Source organism: Erythrolamprus reginae, chromosome Z (genome assembly GCF_031021105.1).
Source record: "Erythrolamprus reginae isolate rEryReg1 chromosome Z, rEryReg1.hap1, whole genome shotgun sequence".
Lineage (NCBI taxonomy): Eukaryota > Metazoa > Chordata > Lepidosauria > Squamata > Dipsadidae > Erythrolamprus > Erythrolamprus reginae.
This window is the reverse complement of record NC_091963.1, coordinates 62803205-62824809: the sequence shown is the minus strand read 5'-3', so window position 1 is coordinate 62824809 and position 21605 is coordinate 62803205. Positions and strand designations below refer to the sequence as shown.

Here is a 21605-nt window from a genome sequence, read left to right as displayed (position 1 = left end):
AGGAGGGACACAGATCCAGTAAACAGGTGGCGGAACTCACAGCTTCAATGGCCTTGTCCACTTCATTAGGTGTCATCAGATCAAACTCTTCACAGACAGGTGGACAAATACGAGCCCCAGTCACCTCAACTGACTCATTGTCAGTCGACTCTGCTATCCATTCAGAGTTGAGGTCCGCCCGGATCCGAATGATTTTATCAGCGAAAAATGTATTATAATCCTCGGCACTACTCTGCAAGGGCTTCCCAACTCCCCCCTGGTTAAGAAAGGAGCAGGTCACCCTAAACAGAGCGGCCGGGTGAGATTCCGCTGATGCAATCAAGGCGGCATGATACGCGCATCTTGCCGCCTTGAGCGCCACTTTGTAAGTCTTAATATGAGCTCTTACAAGTATTCGATCAGATTTTGACTTACTCTTCCTCCATTGCTTCTCTAGACATCTCTTCTGGCGTTTCAACTCCCAGAGCTCGTTGAACCATGGGGCTTGACGGGGTCTTAATTTATTAAAGTCTTAATAAAAGCTCTTACAAGTGTTCGATCGGATTCAGACTTACTCTTCCTCCATCGCATCTCTAGACGTCGCATTAGTCAAGGCGATGAATGGAAGACCGCCTTTGGCACCTGCTACGGCCATTTTGAATTCACTGTCATGCCTTTTGCATTTACCAATGCGCCAGCAGTATTCCAACATTTTATGAATAATATTTTTAAAGATTTTATCGAGCACTTAATGGTTGTCTACATTGATGACATTTTGATATACTTTTCTTCTAAAGAAACCCACCTACACCACTTACAACAAGTACTCTAGCCCTCTGACAACAACATCTTTACGCCAAGTTAGAAAAATGCCAATTTTTTCAAACTTAGGCCATGTCATTTCCCCCCAAGGCATCACCATGGACACTGGTAAACTCGATGCCTTGTAAACTTGGCAACCACCAGCTTGAGCCAAAGATGTCCAACAATTTTTGGAATTTGTCAATTACTACCGAACCTTCATTCCCAACTTCGCCACCTTGACTGCACCCTTCACCCACCTTCTCCAGAAACACGTTCCATTTCAGTGGGGCACCGAAGAACAACAAGCTTTTCTCAACCTCAATATAGCTTTCATGCAAGAACCTATTCTCCAATATCCTGATCCCCGCCATCCATTTATCGTCCAAGCCGCCGTCTCAGACATTGGAGTAGGAGCTGTACTTCTCCAACAATGCCAAGATAGTAGACCTTTATTTCCCTGTGCCTATCATTCTAGAAAATTAAAACCTCCAGAAAGTAACTATACCATTTGGGAAAAAGAACTTTTAGCCATCGAGACCGCTTTTGGGACCTTGCGACATGACCTGGGAGGAGCCCATCACCAAGTACAGGTCAGAACTGACCACAAAAGCTTGGAATTTCTCCAAACAACCAGGAAGCTGATCCAGAGACAAATCCGATGGTCCTTTTTCTTTGCCAGATTCGACTTCCGCATTACCTACATTTCCAAGTGGGATAACAAATAAGCCAATGCATTGTCTCACAAACCTGAGACCCAAACCCAAGAACCTGCGCCGCTTCGTACCATTCTGCCTCTCGTGTCGATTGCAGTCGTCCAGATGCGGTAGATATTCGAGAATGAATTTGCGAAGCGCAACCTCAGGACCCCTTTTTCACCAAAAAAAGGCAAGACCTACAATCTGATTCTCCATGGTCCGTCGCTGACGACTTGCTCCGCTACCGTGACCTGTTCTATATTCCCACAGGTCCACTCCGAGGTCTCATCCTCAATCAGTGCCACGATAATCCAGCAGCCGGCCACATTGTCCTCTTCAAAACTCTATGCCTCGTCTCTCGTACCTTTTAGTGGCCCAGACTGCACCATGATATCAGTGCCTACATTAACTCCTGCATCCAATGTCGCCAAGCCAAAGCCGCCACCGGACCCCGTCTGGGATTATTGCAACCTTTGCCTACACCTGAAAGATCCTGGGGTACTATTTCCATGGATTTCCTCACCTGTTTACCTGTCTCTCAAGGATTCACTGCTATATTTGTAGTGGTGGACATGTCAACCAAGATGGCTCATTTCATCCCTTGTCGTTGAATCCCTACAGCCAAGATCACAGCTCAACTATTTATCCAGCACATCTTCCGCCTCCACGGCTTACCCGATGCCATCGTCTCCGATCGCTGTCCCCAATTCACCGCCTAGTTTTGGAAAGAACTCATGACCGCTCTCCAAGTCAAAATTTCCTTGGCATCCACCCATCACCCCCAAATTGGCAGGGGCATAGAAAAAGTTATTGGCATCCTGCAACAATCAAATCCATTGTTTTGTTCATGATAGACAAAACGATTGGGCCAAATATATTTCTGTAGCTGAGTTTGCCTTTAATAACTCTGAACATACCTCCACGCAGACCACACCATTCTGCGCCAATTACGGGTTCCATCCCCGATTGTTTCCACTCACTCCTTCTGATTCTCCGAGTCCACTTGCTGGTGATTTTCTCAACGAGTTACGTGACATTCACCAACTCATCCAACTTTCCTTAACTCAAGCAAAAGACTACAAATGTTTTGCAGACCGTTCCTGCAGACACTCCCCCATTGACTGTTGGCGACCAAGTTTGGCTTTCTATCAAATACCTTTCTTCTGAACCTCACCGCAAGCTGGATCAATGTTTCATTGGCCCTTTTCCTGTTGAAAAGGTCATCAATCCTGTCACATACCATTTGACCCTACCTCCTTCCATACATGTGCATCCCATTTTTCATCGCTCACTATTGCTTTCAGTCTCACCTGACTCCACTTAGCCCCCCAGTTCCTGCTCCTGCCGTTTTTGCTCCTCCCTGCCCAGTGGCCGAACTTCAAGTTCCATTATGCCACCTGGACATTACTAGCCTCCGAGACTCTCATTGGCTCAACAACCGTTTCCAGTACCTGTTGGAATGGTCTGGAGGTGGGCCTGATACCACTGTCTCGATGGATGCTCACGACTTTGATGCTCTTGATTTGATTGTTGACTTTCATGTTCATTTTCCTGAGAAACCTAACCCTAGTTGTCCCCCGTGGAAGGGGAGGGGCCCTGAGGATGGTGTTGTATATACTCCTGTTCAATTTGAAGATTTTGAAGATTCTGATTCAGATAGTGTTTATGAATTAGTGCCATGTCCTAATTTACAGGCAGCAGAGCAATAGGGAGGCCAACCACAGGACGTTTCTATGAGCCCAGACTCCAGTGAAGATGAGACAGATAATAGTTGGTTAAATCCTCATTTCAGGCGATTACAAAGACGAAGAGAACAAGTGTCAGGGAAGAAATATTAAGGTGAGGAACGGGTTAATTAATTAAGTAATTAATTTGTCACGTCCAGGTGCCAGCGGAGAAGAAGGGCAGAGTTTTCAATGTTACTATAAATCAATATGGACGTGCTGTGCTGCATCTGTGAAGTAAGCTACGCTCTTTTGTGTCTTTTAACTGTTGTTTTTATTACTCTGAACTAATGCTGCCTAGCCATAAATCTTAAGATAAGGGAGGAGTGCTCAGAGGATGTTTTTATGCGCCCCAGCAACCAGTCAGCTCTCACAGAGTTGGCCTTCTTCGGGTCCCTTCAGCTAGACAATGTTGCTTGGTGGGGCCTAGGGGAAGGGCCTTTTCTGTGAGGGCCATGGCATGGAATGAACTCCCCCCAGAGATTCATACTGTGCCTACCCTTCTCACCTTCCAGAAGAACCTGAAGACCCATTTGTGCCAACAGGCTTGGGGCCACTAGATAACTAGCCCTTTGGCAATGAATGGAATGCATGCTTGATTGTATGAATCAGAGTAATTGTTTTTTTTAATGAATTTGAATTTTAGACTAGTTAATTTATATTAATATTGGATTTAGGACATTGTTACTGTTTTTTATGTGTTGTAAGCTGCCCTGAGTCCTCAGAGAGGGGCGGCATATAAATTCAATAAATAAATAAATAAAAATAAAATAAACTGATACCCCGCTTTGATAGACTTTTTCCGTGTCCCATGATTGTATGATTGTTTGATTGTTTCTTTATTTTTATTTTCCTTAATAAACTTTTCCATCTCTTTTTTAATCTGATTTATATATTTCTGTTCTTTTAATATTTGGGTATTCAACATCTGATTTGTCATTGCATAACCATATAAGAATATAATAGAATAAAATTTTATTGGCCAAGTGCGATTGGACATATAAGGAATTTGTCTTGGTGCATATGCTCTCAGCGTACATAAAAGAAAAAGATACATTTGTCAAGAATTATGTGATACAACACTTAATGATTGTCATAGGAGTCAAATAAGCAATTTGATCCCTATAAGAAAAGATTACATGATTATGATTGAAAAAAGATTACATGATTATAGGATTATAAGCAAGTAAGTAATTGAAACTTTGATAGGCTATATTTTCTTTAGAAACAATTATTATTATTATTATTATTATTATTTATTATTATTTATTAGATTTGTATGCCGCCCCTCTCCAAAGACTCGGGGCGGCTCACAAAAGCAATAAAAAACAGTATAATAATGAAACAAATCTAATAATGAAATTACATTAAAAAAAACCCAACAATTAAAAAACCATGCAACACATACATAGCAAACATAAAATATAAGAAAGCCTGGAGGAGATGTCTTAGTTCCACCATGCCTGGCAATATAGGTGGGTCGTGAGTAGTGGGGGTCATTCTAATCTCCGGGGAGAGTTGATTCCAGAGGGCAGGGGCTCTTCCCCTGGGGCCCGCCAAACGACATTGTTTGGTCGATGGGACCCAGAGAAGGCTAACTCTGTGGGACCTTATCGGCCACTGGGATTCGTGCGGTAGAAGACGGTTCTGGAGGTATTCTGGTCCAATGCCATGAAGGGCTTTAAAGGTCATAACCAACAATTTGAATTGTGACCGGAAACCAATCGGCAGCCAGTGCAAGCTGTAACTGTTTATACATGGTTATTGTTTATTAATTTAGATATAGTGTAACAATTTGTTGATAACATTTACAATTCGAAAGTATATCTCCACTGATAAAGTGTTATATAAGTATATTAACATATCTGTAGAGTACTTCTAGAAAGAAAGTTAGACTTAACTAAATCTTGTCCAAGAAGAGCGGGTGATGAAATTTAATGACACAAAGAAATATGGTCCATAGGAATCCTGTTGAATAATAGAATTGAGTGACTTGTTCAAATTGTTCAAGATGTTCACAGTAACAACCATTCAAAAACTGGCCAAGAAGACATCCTCTATCCCAACACAACCAACAGCCTTTCCATCAGTGCAAAGAGAGGATGCTGACGATTGAAAAAGCCAGCAATCAAACAATGCAGATGACGTTACTAGCGATCCTAGAAACAATATTGAAGCTGCAGGAAAAAATGGACTAAAACTACAAGAACATGGGAGATGATATACAAAATGTGGGTAATAGAATAGGCAACCTACAACAAATACTAGAAAAAAAACTAACAAAGAATAACATCTGTGGAAAAAAGGTCAGAAGAAATAGAGAAGAAGTTTGAAGCAGTTAATGAAAAAGTAATCATGCTAAATCGAGAATTGGAAGAATCGATTTTAATGATTGGATAGAAAATTAAGAGATACATTATGTATGTATTAGTAATTGGTTAATTTTGGACAAATAGAAACAAGTGAATTTGATTCAAGCTTTGCAAGCCAGATGGCAAAGATGAGAAATGGTGGTAGCACTATATAATGATATAACACAAAATTTACTTATTGTTTTGATTTAAACATATAGAACTTTATTTTATGATGTAGGTTACATAGTATGAATAGTTTCTTTTACTAAAGATACATATATATAGAGAGAATTTTTAATCAACTATATGATATAAGATTAAATTTAAATAAAAGAGATTTTATTATTCTTTACATTGTTGTAACCTTTAGTAGTAAGATGGTGAGGGAAAATTTTAATTTAGAATTTTAAGAATTGCTAATGTATAAAATTAACAGAAAATTTTATACGGGAAGAGAGATAAGACCCTCCATGGAGCGAGTAATGAGAAAAGAAAAGTTTGTATATGATTGATTTTAAGCATTGTTGTTGTGTTTATAACCATATATTGTTTAATGTCATGGTGTAAAAAAATTAAAAAAATTATACTGGAAAGGAATTCAGTAATTAAATACTGAAGGCAACAAAAGAAGAATAAGAAGAATCCCTAATTTACAAAGGAAAAGAGATAAAAATCTTAAAACAAATACAATAAGGCTGAGAGATTACAGGAGAAGCTATCAACCTTTGGCAAATTTACTTAATAAACGAAAGGTATTGTCCAGATGCTGGTACCGGAAGGTATGTTAATCTCATGACAGGGGAAGATATTCAAAATTGAAAACCAAGAAATGGCTCTTATGAACAATTTACATCAGAGGAGGAGGAAGACCTGGAAGGTAAAAGTCAAGAAGAACAGACTCCAGAAGAAATTGGAATAGAAAAAAAGGAAAGCATCGAAGAAAAAGAACAAGAAACCGAAGGAATTCAAACAAGAGCACAGAAAGAAAATAGAATTAACAGGAGACAGATACACAAGTAAACAACAATGGATAAACCTTTAAACTTACTGTCAGTAAATATCAACGGACTAAATTCATACAGAAAATGAAAAAATGCATTTACCAAACTTTCGAAACAAAATTTGGATATCATTTGCCTACAGGATGTCCATACAGCCCACCAAAATGAAAAAGATTTGGAACAAGAAAAATTAGGACAATTATTCACATCACTAGCAATAAAAAAGTGGGGGTATAGCCACATACATTAAGAAGGGATTAGAAGCAGAAAAGATATATGTGGATGACAAAGGCAGGATTTTAATGATTTCTGTTAGAATCCACATGATTCAAACCTTACTGATAATAATATATGCTTGAAATAAAGAACAAGGTAAAATTTTTAATGATTTGCATCAAAGGATAATAGAAATAGGCAGCCAATATTTTATTATTATTATTATTGTTGTTGTTGTTATTATTGTTATTGTTATTATTATTGTTATTAATTAGATTTGTATGCCGCCCTTCTCTGAAGACTTGGGGCAGCTCACAGAATGTCTGATTGCCGATTATAATGGTATTTTGAATGCAAAAAGAGATTGTAAAACAGATAATAAAAAGCCACAAAAGAAAAAGAAAACATTATCAAAAACCTTCTATGAAATGTGCTATGAACTGAACCTATTTATTTTTCTAAATTAACTAAAAAAATATTTGTTTATTTTAATATTTTATTAATTTATTAAACCTTTATTAATTTTTATCTTTAATTATCACAATCAATATTCTATAATTTCCAAGAGTAGTACTTAATTCATCATCCTTCTTCTTTTCCCTTCTTTTCTTCCCATTAATTCATGCAATAAAGTATTGTATAGAAAACAAGTATAGTAATAGTATAAACCAAAGTAGCATCAATCATAAATTCATCTCAAAAAACAATTATTCTGCTCAATGTATAGATTTTTAAATCTTGATGATATTCAGCCTGTGTATTTCTTTTCCTTTTACCCTTCCTTCCATTGTATTTCCCAATTGCATAACAACATATTATAGGAGCTATATAATTTCAAGGAGACATTAATCATAAATTCATCTACTTATCAAATCAATTATTCTTTTATAATTTCATCATTGTCCAAATCTTCTTTCCTCCGTTCTTCTTTTTAAAACAAATTTATTCCTTGTATAATGGCATACATAGCTTGGTTAAATATTCTCACATCATGTTCAATCTATTCGCTTCACTCAAACAGTTCCTAGGTTTTTTCCATCATCCAACAGTAACCAATGTTCCCTCTAATTTTTTTAAGAATGGGCGGAAAAGTATAGTGTCTGAGCGGCACATTAGGTGAGTCGCTCGGGACTAGGTGGCATAAAGTCAAATTAAATAATTAAATAATTAAATAAAATTTCATTCCTGAGGGCCTGATTTTTTTTAACAGATGTCACCCAAGACAACTTGTTGCGTAATTATTTGGCGCTTGGGGCTGGGGCAGAATAAGGTCCCTTCTCAGTATGTTATTCTGTTATTCTGGTTGCCTAATTATTGACATCACTAGCATACAAAGATTCCAACTGAAATTAGCATGATCAATAATTTAAAGAACGGAAGAATACAAATAGGCAAACTTAGATCAGCTGATGTGCAAGGGAAGAAACCATGTTAAGCTTGTTTATATCTTGTTTGTTAACCAAACTAATTTATGAGTGGAAATAATAGATTTAAAAGATATATTTGCTCCCAGCTAGTATATTAAGTTCACAGAAGGCTTCATTTTTAACAGAAGGCTACAATTGTTTGCATGTTTCTTTGGCTATAAATGCCAACTAGCAGTGGAATATACTAAATATCTTGCTAAATATCGATCTAGTCACTGAAGTATCATATATTTGCTGATTCTTCCAGTTCAAAGTTTGGAAATGTAAATTATCATATTACTTAATGTTCAATTTTATAAGAGCTCTGTTTTAAGAGAACTGTCTGAGATAGCTTATCTACAATTTTGTTTAGGAAACTTTCTTTACTGCCTAAAACAATATCAGTAAATCTGACTAAGCTCAACATTTATTACAAAAGCGAGTATCTCAAGATACCTTTTTGTGACAGTTTCCATCATTTTCCAGCCATAGTTGATAGGGAGAAAAAAGTTTGCTACTGTTTTGAGCCTGGAAATGAAATCTGTGGCATCTCACTATGATACTATTCAGTATTCCAAGTGTAAGACCACACTTGGAAAGAGGCTAGAGGCTGAAACATATGAAGAACGGTTGCAGGAACTGGGCATAGCTATTTTAATGAAAAGATGACCAGGGGAGACATGATAGCGTTTTTCCAATATCTCAGGGGTTGCCACAGAAGAAGGAGTCAACCTATTCTCCAAAGCACCTGAAGATAGGACAAGATGCAATGTGTAGTAATGCGTAGATAGGACAAGAAGCAATGTGTGGAAACTAAACAAGGAGAGAAGCAAGATGTTGGATACACATTTGTCTGAGCAGCGTACGGTTTCCTGCCTAAGCATGGAGTTGGATTAGAAGACCTCCAAGGTCCCTTCCAACTCTGTTGTTATTATTATAATTATTAACCCAGATTGCTTTACCGCCACCAAAGAGCCACTGAAAACCTTCTGGAAAGCGCCTCCTATCAGCTCACAAAGATTTCTTGGCTTCTAGTTCAGTGGAGTGTGTACTCCATGGGCTTTCTTGGGAACCCCGCAATCATTTTGCCCACCCGCGGCCTTTCTCCAAACGTTTCTCATGACGGAGCCTGAGTGAAAGGCAGTGTTGCGCAAGCCACCCAATTATTTTTTTCATGCCTTCGTCGCCCTCCAAATGGAGCCTGCAGCTTCTCCAGGGCAAAAAGACGCAGGGGAGATGAGGGGAAAATGCCATTTAACAGGGGCAGTAGTGGTATAGGGAGGCCTTAATGTCAAAGAATGTCCCGCAGTAACAACCAAAATAGACTCATCAGCCCTTTAGGTTCTTCCGCAGGGCAACTCGTTATTCCCTCCCCTCAAAGCTCTGAATCCTCTCATCCAAACTTCCCTTTCCTATATAAGAAGCAGATTAAGAGCGGGCTTTTTGAGGGAAAGTCGCAGGCAAGGGGAGAGATGTGGGATGGTTCCAAGGCAGAAGTGGGGAAACAAGTCGTGGCCCCTTTAAGAGAGACACGCCGCTCTACCTTTGCATTTTGTACCTGCTTTTTTGAAATGCAGCCTTGTCGCCAACTCATTGATTGCAGGGAAAAAATATCGCTTCTCCCCGTAACCCGTCCCAAGGCGGAAATTGAAAGGCAACCTGAACACACCAGGCTGAGGTGTGGAGAAGTACCAAGGCTGGACCATCTGATTGGCCAATCAGGAGTCAGGAAGGAGGAGCCAAATCCACTAATCCCCTCCCTCCCATAAAACTGAGCCATGTCAGAGGATCAAGTGGAGCAGTATGCAGAGAGAAGCCGCTGTGTGCTTATTGCATTTCTCTCTTTTTAAAAAAATATTGTTTTTATTTTTTCGGGTTGCTTCTCCAAAGTTGTATTGCAGATTCTCATCCTTCCTCCCTCTGCAGCTCCAGAAGGTGTGGCACCCTCTGCCAACTAGAGAGCAGTTGTCGGGTGGGCAGAATAGCAATCGGCTTCTATGCAGCGTTGAAAAACCCTGCGCAGCAGGCCGTTGCTAGATGCCCCAGTGTGCACCCGCACACCTTAGGGCGAACAGTGACAGAAACAACCAATATACTCCTTTTTTCCTCAGATGTAAACAAAGAAGGTTCTTTGTAACTTCACTATAGTAGATAAGATGTTCCCAAAACAAAGTCAGCATTTATCAGAAAATAAATCCATTTTTTTTATTGTAGTAGGTCCTCCAACCAGCAGGAGTAGCTGTTTTGCAAATTTCATAGTTCCTTTATTTTCTTGCTTGAAAGTTTAAATAACCTGCAACCTTTGCCTTGTAAGGCAGAGAATTAACCTCTAGGCTACAGTATCCAATCCCTTCAGCTTTGCACCAGGGAATATATATATAGATCTATCCTAGTCTCCCTTAATTTTCAAATTCAGCAAAAAATCATGTGACACATATAGATAGAATTGTCAGCTATCAATAAAATTAACTACCTTGGAAATGGCCCTGGGTTGGGCCGAGAGGCAAATAAGGAGCTGTGATGTTCCTTCAATACACCAGGGTGATTCAACACAAAAATATGTAACCCTTCCCTGGTGCAGAGCTGAAGGGATTGGATACTGTAGCCTAGAGGATAATTCTCTGCCTTTCAAGGCAAAGGTTGCAGGTTCAAGTCCCAGTGGGTATGGCTAGCTGATGAGGCCAAAATAAGGCCGAAATAGATCTATCCTAGTCTCCCTTAATTTTCAAATTCAGCAAAAAAACATGTGACCTATATGTATATTCCGGTATATTCCGGTAACTATTTTTTACTCCAAATATATATTTTGCTTAATATTTAAAATTAAGGGAGACTAGGATAGCACTATTTCAGCCTTCCAACAGAAAAAAAACATATATATATGACGGTCTTGGTATATTCGGGTTTCTTCCCATGTAGGATTTAGAAATTTCTGGAGACGTTTCAATGAGGTCCCACTCGTCATCTTCAGGCTGGTGTTTCTGTCCTTTTTCTAGGACAAACACAGCAAGACCTGAGCTGCCTTCCTTCTATAAATACTGCTGGCTGGGTGTGGTTTGATGGCTGAGCAATTGCCTGCTGTGTAGAAACTTCCTGGTGAGTCAGTGGGCTAACACCTGGGGTCGTTGATTTAACTGAGGTATGCTGATTAGTTAATGATTGTGGATTAGGGGTGATATTCTGAGTAGGATGCATTAAGAAAAAGAATGCATTAAGAAAAAAAGAAAAAACATCCTCCCTTTTGCAACACTTCAAAACTACAGGACATGAAATTGATTTTGACAGAACTAAATTAATTTCCAAAACAGAACACTACAGCAAAAGAATAATCATGGAAGCCATTGAGATAGAAAAACATCCCGAAAATATGAACAAGTGTGATGATACCTCCCGCCTACCAGACATCTGGAAACCAGCCCTCATTAACAAACATATCCCAGCCATAGAAACTGAAACCAGACTCAGAACACACATTGCAAAACAACCAAGTAGCCTGCAAGCTCCAACTACTCAGGATATCACCCCTAATCCACAATCATTAACTAATCAGCATACCTCAGTTAAATCAACGACCCCAGGTGTTACCCCACTGACTCACCAGGAAGTTTCTGCACAGCAGGCAATTGTTGAGCCATCAAACCACACCCAGCCACCAGTATTTATAGAAGGAAAGCAGCTCAGGTCTCGCTGTGTTCGCCCTAGAACAAGGACAGAAGCACCAGCCTGAAGATGACGAGTGGGACCTCGGCGAAACGTCGCCAGAAATTTCTAAATCCTACACGGCAAGAAACCCGAATATACCAAGACCGTCATACCTTTACCCATGAAAATCTATGAAAACACACACACACACACACACACACACATATATGTCACATGTTTTTTTTTGCTGAATTTGAAAATTAAGGGAGACTAGAATAGATCTATTTCGGCCTTATTTTGGCCTCATCAGCTAGCCATACCCACTGGGACTTGAACCTGCAACCTTTGCCTTGTAAGGCAGAGAATTATCCTCTAGGCTACAGTATACAATCCCTTCAGCTCTGCACCAGGGAAGGATTACATATTTTGAGTTCGGGTTTCCCCCGTGTAATATTTTGAATGTCTATGCGACGCTTCGGTGAAATCACATTCACCATCATCAGGCTGTAGTTGTTAGCTTCGTACTGCTGTAAATATAGTTTATATTTACTCTCCTGTTAGTTTGTCCAATATATGTGGCTGGTCAGATATATTGGACAAACTAACAGGAGAGTAAATGCACGTGTTGCAGAACATAAGAATGCATTAAGAAAAAAAGAAAAAAACTTCCTCCCTTTTCCAACACTTTAAAACTACAGGACATGAAATTGATTTTGACAGAACTAAATTAATTTCCAAAACAGAACACTACAGCAAAAGAATAATCATGGAAGCCATTGAGATAGAAAAACATCCCCAAAATATGAACAAGTGTGATGATACCTCCCGCCTACCAGACATCTGGAAACCAGCCCTCATTAAGAAACGTATCCCAGCCATAGAAACTGAAACCAGACTCAGAACACACATTGAAAAACAACCAAGTAGCCTGCAAGCTCCAACTACTCAGGATATCACCCCTAATCCACAATCATTAACTAATCAGCATATCTCAGTTAAATCAACGACCCCAGGTGTTACCCCACTGACTCACCAGGAAGTTTCTACACAGCAGGCAATTGCTGAGCCATCAAACCACACCCAGCCACCAGTATTTATAGAGGGAAGGCAGCTCAGGTCTCGCTGTGTTCGCCCTAGAACAAGGACAGAAGCACCAGCCTGAAGATGACGAGTGGGACCTCGTCGAAACGTCGCGAGAAATTTCCAAATCCTACACAGGAAGAAACCCAAATATGCCAAGACTGTCATATATATATATATATATATATATACACACACACACATACATACATACATACATACATACATACATACATACATACATACATACATTGTTTTGAATTTAACATATCTTGTCCAGACCATTGAAATCCAATTCAAATATGTGGAATAAAAGATTGTGCTTGAAGGTAGTTTCCTGTAAACAATCATATAGAATAATGCATATGGTTGTTTACAGGAAACTATCTTCAAGCACAATCTTTCCTAATACAGTGTTCCCTCGATTTTCATGGGTTCGAACTTCACGAAAAGTCTATACCATGGTTTTTCAAAAATATTAATTAAAAAATACTTTGCTGTTTTTTCCCCTATACCACGTTTTTTCCACCTGATGACATCATATGTCATCGCCAAACTTTCATCCGCCTTTAATAAATATTTTTAAAAATAAACTTTAATAAATAAACACGGTGAGTAATAATCTAAATGGTTGCTAAGGGAATGGGAAATTATAACTTAGGGGTTTAAAGTGTTAAGGGAAGGCTTGTGATACTGTTCATAGCCAAAAATAGTGTATTTACTTCCGCATCTCTACTTCGCGGAAATTCAGCTTTCGCAGGCGGTCTCAGAACGCATCCCCCGCGAAAATGGAGGGAACACTGTATCTCATGACTTGGAATAAGTCCTGCATAAGCTTGCCTCTTCTTAATTGAAACAATGAGGGTCAGTTTAATAGTGCTATGGCAAAGATGGAGCAGAGCTTCAGACAAAGCAAGCAGGCAGTCCTTTTCCAAGTTTGCACTTACAGCTAGGTGGCCATGGATTAGGGTCTGCTAGAGCCTTCCTGGGCAGGAGCCCTGACCCTCTTGAGTACAAAGGAGTGCCCCTTTACTCCTCTAAAGACAATTTAATTTGTTTCATCCCGCCAAAACAGGTTAAGTTAATTAATAACTACTGAATTTTGGACCACACAAGGTTCATGTTCATTCTAACATTATAATCTTTTAAAAAAAATATTAATAATATTTAAGTAAGTTCAGACTACATACAGACAAAACGAAGGAATAGAGGGAGGGGTAACAGAAGGGGTTATCTAAATCAGGGGTGCCAAACCCTGGTCTGTGGATTGATATCACTCCATAGCTCATTTGGAATTGAGCTGCACAAGCGACAGGTGAACATATGAAGTTTATTTGTGCAAGCAGTGAATGCACCAGCGAAAGCATCCCGTTGCCACTGCCATCAGTCTGCAGAGTCAGAAAGGCTGAAGAACACAGATCTAAAAATAATGATTTTTTTCTTCTTTTTATTTAAATTCCTTTCAATATCAAATTCCTTTAACCCCTGAAACAATTTTGAATCCTTACAAAATATAGATTGTAGTTTGCATGACAAATTAGTTTATATTATAATTTGTAAGCACATCTAGACATCCAGTTTGGTTTAGTTACTAACGCATCAGACTAAAAACTAATACAATCAGACTAACACATCAGAGACAGTGACTTCTAGTCCTTTCTACACAGTATTGGGTTCATGGGGGGGACGGGACGGTGGGAGATGGCATTCTGGTAGGAAAATTAGAGTTGCACACACAAGTCCACTTCCCTGATGCATGCATGAGATTTGGCTTCTATGCATGTTCAGAAAGCCAAATCTCACACAAGGATGGTTGCACATGTGAGATTTTGCCAATTTTTGCCAATTTTTGTCCTTCTATGAAGCAAAAAAAAAAAAGCAAAAAATCAGTGAAATCTCACATGCACGAGCATCCCCGCATGAGATTTTGCTTCCTGTGTATGTGCAGAAGCTGTATTTTGTGCTGACGTGTGCCTGCCCACAGATGCATGCATGTCGGTGACAGCAAGTGCACTGGTAGCGCTGGCGACAGGAAACCCTTGTTTGCATTTGCAGTTTAAAAAAAACACCAACTGAATAGCCTTGGGAAGAAGGAGCAATGGCAAACTGTGTCTAAAATCTTACCAGGAAAACTGCCAGAGCTGACACATATACTTAACTGAAAACATACACAGATAGATACAAACACACATAAACAAACACACAAAATACACACAAATTATATTCTGCCTTCATTCAAGAGCTTCAAGGTCCTTCTCCTATTTTCTTCCCATGGCTATTAAAATTTTCCAAAGCACATATTCAGCTTTCTCATCTTTTGAAATAGACAAAACTAACTCTATTACTTTATACAGTATAGATTTGTATACTTTACTGTAAAGAGGCAATCAGACACAAACCATTAATTAGGTCCCTTTTTTCTGCCAAAATTAGAACTTATTATCAATAGGATTACTTATGTATCAACATAACCAAAAATTTGTTGTGATGAAATTGATCTTTTCAGTGTTAACTTTTACAGACATTTTTTCCAGTAGTTCAAAAACATTCAGATGCACCTTTAGACAGTAGTAACTCTCAAACCTGGTTAAATAAATAAAGAATACTGGTAATTGAGACATTGCAAAATAATGAACTAAATTTCTTTTTAAAATGCATAGATTATGGAAAGTGATTCCACTGGATGATAGTTAGTAATTTAGATGGCTTTAAAAGAAAAATAACTTTAAATTGCATTAAATTGTATCACACATAACCAATCACATATAACCAATCTGTCCCAGAATAGTAGTCATCAAGAAAGAATAACAAAAGATAATCAAAGTTTTATGAGATTATTTTCTCATAAAAGATCCTATTCTTCCCAAGATTCTGAAAAAACTTATTTATTTTTTAATATTTTAAAAAAAATATTCATGCATTTTAGGATGTATCTCATTTGAATATGTTTCATTGCTTGTACCTTCTCCTAAAATTGTGCTTAATACATTTCATTTAAATGCTTTTGATTGCTCAGGATGTTTTATTTTTTGTGTAAAAAAAAGAATATTTAAATGATACAATATCCTTTGGGAGTGGATTAATTACTTGATCCCAGATACAGTTGCTTAAAATGAAAGTTGTACAAACAGTTGTTCATAAAAGGATTTATGAAATCTTGCAAGACACACACACACACACACACACACACATATATATGTCAGGATTTACCTTATTGCACTTGCAGATAAATGCCCGTAAGAGCCACTAGCTGAAGAACTGCTACGGGAACTGTTCAGAATTGTCACCAAGGAGTTTGGAGATGTACGGATCATGGTCTGAAGGTCAAAACTATTATCAGACAGCGGCGATAAGGACAATGTTCGTTTTCGACTTGGTCTTGTTGGTAGCCTGGGACTTGAAAACCTAGTTCCTGTTGTGTATATATATATATACATATATATTAAAAATTATTTATCAGCACACCAATGCTCTTTTTTAAATTGTTATTGACAGTGGATATAAAGAGTTGTGACAGTAGTACATACTTTTGACAAGAACATTCTTTTAACTTATGATCTACTAGTTACAACCAAAAAAAATTAAGAAAAAATATTTATCTTCTTATATTCTTCTTATATTTAGCTTACATCAAGGGAGCTCTCTTGGTTAATGTCCAAGCAAAATGATAAATTGTTAAACAAAGGAAAAAGCCTTTTATATTATCTTTCATATTGCCAGTGATTTATACATCTGATGGCTGCTTAGACTTTCACTTTATTAATTCATTAGAAGCAAGGAGATGGAGTGGTTCAAATTGCTTAAAAGTTTCTAACATATATTCACCCAACATAATGAAAATCAAGATGCTTGTTTTGTTCATAAATAAAATAAAAATTCTTCCAAAATATTTATATGTACTTATATTTTACATTTTCTCCTGGAGGTTTAGAATAAATAGAATAGAATAAAACTTAAAGTTTCCTAGCAATTCTGCTGGATTTAAACCAGTATTCTAAATATTATTTTAGGATAGCATAAATATATTTATTTTATTTACAAAGCAATCTTATGTAACCATAGAAATTTACTTTTAAATGGATCAGTACCTTCTTCTAATTATGTTTGGATGTATATTATGTTTGGATACATAAATACATACATACATACATACATACATACATACATACATACATACATACATACCTTTCCCCCATGTTCTGTTCGATAAAACTCCCTAATGTTATGTTCCTGGGTCTATTTGATCCCGACCGCAAATTGTTCATTTTATGTACTTATATTTGGTCTTTTTGAAAGCTTTTTTCACTTGGAAACAAGTTTGAACATTTCTGCACACATTGAAATGAAAAAATTAATTGTGAAATTCTTTTCAATTTATGGATAGTTTTGCTTGCAAAATGCGTTCTATTTTACTAAACTTGGTGTGGGATTGGTAGCTTGAACATTTCTGAACATAATGATATGAAAATTGAACTGAAAAAATTGATGCTTATAGGTTTATTTTGCACAAAAAGTCTTAACCCCCCAGTTTTCAATTACTTCAATTTATATAAAAATTATGCTGTTAATTTCAAAATTACATACTTGTTTTTAGTAAAATGGATTTCTTTCATAAAATTAGTTGTCTGGCTATCATGTGCTTGCTTTTCAAAAGGATATTCCAAATATTTCAAGCCAAATATATATAAAAAGTAAAAATAATGGCACACAGCAAGGCCAAGGGGGTGTGGCCCTTTTGTGACCAAAATAAACAAATAAGCATCATTTTTTTCAGTTCATTTCTATTTTTGTTGTGATCAGGAATGTTCAATTTAGTATATCAAAACTTTTGGGGGAACATTCCTTAGAGATTTGTAGCCTAAAAAATATATAAACTGATGCGAAATGCTGAAAACATGGGGGGGGGGGGCTTTTTGATCAAAATTAAAATATAAGCATCAATTTTTTTCAGTTTAATTGTCATATCATTATGTTCAGAAATGTTCAAACTAGTTTCCCAGGGGAAAAAGTTGTCAAAAAGACCAAAGGTAAGTACCTAAAAGAATTCTTTTGTTTCGGGTCAAGTAGACTCGAACAGTACAAGTTTAGGTAAAATTTTGTTCAGTAAAAAGTTAGCCTCCACCCCAAAAAATATTTTTATGATGATCAGCAATGTTAAATTGAGTAAATGAATGCCTAAGATATTGAAAATATTTCAGATTTGGAGCATAAAAAAAATTTAAAGTGAAAATGGTTGCAAGCAGCCGGGGCGTGGGGTGGCCTTATTTCTGATTTTAAAAAACCAATAAGCATCATTTCTTTCAGTTCATTTATATTTTTCTTATGTTCAGAAATGTTCAAACTACCAATCCCACACCAACCTTAGTAAAATTGAACGCATTTTGCAAGCTAAACTATCTATAAATTTAAAAAAAGTTCACAAATAAAGGGGGGGTCTGCCCTTTATAATCGAAATAAACCAATATGCATAATTTTGTTCAGTTCAATTTTCATATCATTGTGTGCAGAAATGTTCAGACTACTTTCCAAGTGAAAAAAGTTTTCAAATTGACCAAACATAAGCAGTTCAAATGAAGAATTTTCGGTCCGCGTCAGGGTGACCAGGGAACAGACCTCTAGGGACTATTTTTTTTCAGCAAGAAAGAAACCCCCCACCCCCAAAAAAATTCTCATAGAGAGAACCCCTGAAATGATGCAAAGTCATGAAATTTCAAGTTTTAGATATGCAGGGAAAATTTTTTACAGGGTCTCAAACTTTGATTTCGGGTCTCACAGGCCCGAACAGAACAGCAGGGTTAAAAACAAAATCTGGAAGCATTCAGAGTGTACAGTGGTCCCTCGACTTGCGCGTTCTCGATTAGCGCGAAACGCTGCAACGCGGTTTTTCAAAAAATATTATTTAAAAAATAAAATATTAAAATATTATTTAAAAAAAAAATTTTTTTTTAAAAAAAATTTTTTTTTAAAAAAAAAATTTTTTTAATTCTGTTCCCTGAATGGAGACCACCGGCCGCTCAATCGGGCCGGCAGGGAACAGAATGGAGCCTTCCGCGGCGGGGCTGGTAAGGGGGGGAGCCGAGGGGGGAGCCGAGCCCAGTCCCGTGGCATTCGCTTTCCTCCCTGCCCCGGAAGCTCTCCGAGGTTGCGAAGGAGCCCACAATCAGTCTCGGCTGCGGGTGGGAGGAAGGCGAATCCCCCGTGGGCTCCGTTACATTTTCCGCTGCCAGCCAGGCCATGCTGGCGGCAGCGGAACAATCGCTGGGTGGAAGGCGTGCTCGGCTCTGCCGCTCCAGCCGCTTTCGGCCGAGCCTCCCCGGCCAAGCAGCCAGGGAAGTCGAGCCAGGCGTGGCGGCGGCCTGCGCCGATGTTCCCCGCTGCGACGGAAGGCAGTCGCTTGGCTAGGGAGGCTCGGCCGAAAGCGGCTGGAGCGAGCACGCCTTCCACCCAGGGAGTCCTGCCCTTTCATTCCCGCCGACCACAGGGGCGAGGGGTGGGGATGAAGGGGCAGGACTTCCCGGGCGGAAGGCGTGCTCGGCTCTGCCGCTCCAGCCGCTTTCGGCCGAGCCTCCCTAGCCAAGCGACTGCCTTCCGTCGCAGCGGGGAACATCGGCGCAGGCCGCCGCCACGCCTGGCTCGACTTCCCTGGCTGCTCGGCCGAAAGGGGCTGGAGCGGCAGAGCCGAGCATGCCTTCCGCCCGGGAAGTCCTGCCCCTTCATCCCCACCCCTCGCCCCTGTGGCCGGCTCATCCAGGGGGGCGTGTGTGGACTGGCAAGCGGCAAGCGGGAAGACCAAGGGACATTCAGTTCCTTCAGCCGCCCAACACCTGATCCGCTCCGCAGCGCGGCAGCAGCGAGGAGCCGAAGATGGGGTTTCCCCTTTGCCTTTACCCCATCTTCGGCTCCTCGCTGCTTCCGCGCTGCGGAGCAGATCAGCTGTTGGGCGGCTGAAGGAACCTCCCCTTGGTCTTCCCCGCCGCCCACACGCAAACTCCACCATCTGCGCATGTGCGGCCATGAAAAAAATGGCGCACATGCGCAGATGGTGGTTTTACTTCCGCATCCAATATAACGCGGAAATCGGTTAGCGCGGGAGGTCTTGGAACGTAACCCCCGCGCTAACCGAGAGATCACTGTATACTGAAATTTACTGTCAGTTAAACAATTCACTAAACTTTAACTCTGTAAATAATTGGATTCAGTGGGAAGGCTTTAATTATGTATTACTTTATGCAATCCATAGGATTATACTTAAATTTGATATGCCCAAAGTGGTATTTGTGGTATGCCCAAAGTCGTATTTATTTTAACAAGCATCTTTGTAAAACTTCCAAGCCAAATAATTTTTTTACTCATCAATATATTTGTCTAAAGAAAATAAAGAAAATAAATTCATCCTGTTAGATGAAACATACAGTAATCCATCCAGAATGATATGCTGCAATCTCCAATGTCTATGTTCTGTGAAAAAAATGTTCTATAAAAGGGTAAGCCACCAATAAAAATCCACTGCTCAAAATATTTGCCACCTGAATTCTTGCTTTATGCTTCCATTATAATATTATCTGAAGTCTAGTTATATTCAGTATTTATTTAATTTCACAAGTAACACTGTCAATTATCTCCAGCATCTGGTTTGTGGATCTCTTCTTCTTTGCTTCTATAAAACTAGAAACAAAACATGTTGCTTCAATCTTGCTCAGGGTTATAGTGTTGACAAGAGGGTGGAAAATCCACCCCTAACCTTCTTACTCTTTTCATCTCTTGTTTATGTCCTGCCACTGGCAGTGTGGCTGTCTGCTACTTTGATTTAATGCAGAATTTAAAGTTCTTTGAAATTATGGTGGCCTTTCCTTTCCTTTGAATGAAAACAGTTTACAAGAAAGTTTGTTTAAGATAGCAAACTTTTATAAATGAACAGTGATCTCAAACGCTAGGTGTAAATAGTTATTCTTCATCATATTATAAAGTAAGGAAAATTATAGCTCCTGAGTCCATAGTCCATTTAATCCCAACAAGTACCATTTGTTTCCAAGATAGTAGCTGCCACTAGCAGTTTTATGCTACACACTGATGCACAATTACATCTGATTCTACTACACATAATTAAATATTCCTTATTTCATCTAAAACATATTTTTTGGTAAATTTGGGGAGGGATTAAGGAGCATCAAGTCCCTCAAGCTTCTGTTGTTACCTATTAAATGCAGAATTACATTTTAGGAATTTACAGCTCTGACTGTTCTAAAGCTGGATCCTGGATAATTATGTTGGAAGCTAAATAAGAGTATTTCCTGAATCAGTTTAATCGAGGGATGAACTTTGTGACAGTGTTTCTATTATTTCTGATCTTTCTATCCATAACATACTGCAGGAAGATTTGCACTATACTCCAAATGGCTAACAAACATAATCTGAAGTTCTGAGGTTTAGAACCCTTATAAATAACCTCCCCTGCTATGTTATTGCCCAATTGCTTAAATCAGTAGGGCAGGCTCTTTTTAAAAACATTCAAATTTTTATTTTCAAGTTTTTTATTTTTTCAAAACATACCAACGCCTGAACAGTGTCATACATTTTGATACAAATAAAATAGTATTAATTGTATTTGTTTCATTTAACAAGGTTACAGAATTCTAGTAATAATATACATTTATTTATTTATTTATTTATTTAATTGGATTTGTATGCTGCTCCTGTCTGAGGA

General features: G+C 38.6%; 1 protein-coding gene across 1 annotated transcript in view; it reads right to left on the bottom strand.

Moving 5' to 3' along the window:
* GLI3 (GLI family zinc finger 3) overlaps nucleotides 1-21605 on the bottom strand; it is a 407618-nt gene that overhangs the window by 101428 nt on the left and 284585 nt on the right. Inside the window, exon 8 of the mRNA XM_070728251.1 lies at nucleotides 16112-16313. Coding sequence (XP_070584352.1) covers nucleotides 16112-16313 — 202 coding nt within the window. The remainder of the gene's footprint in view (nucleotides 1-16111; nucleotides 16314-21605) is intronic.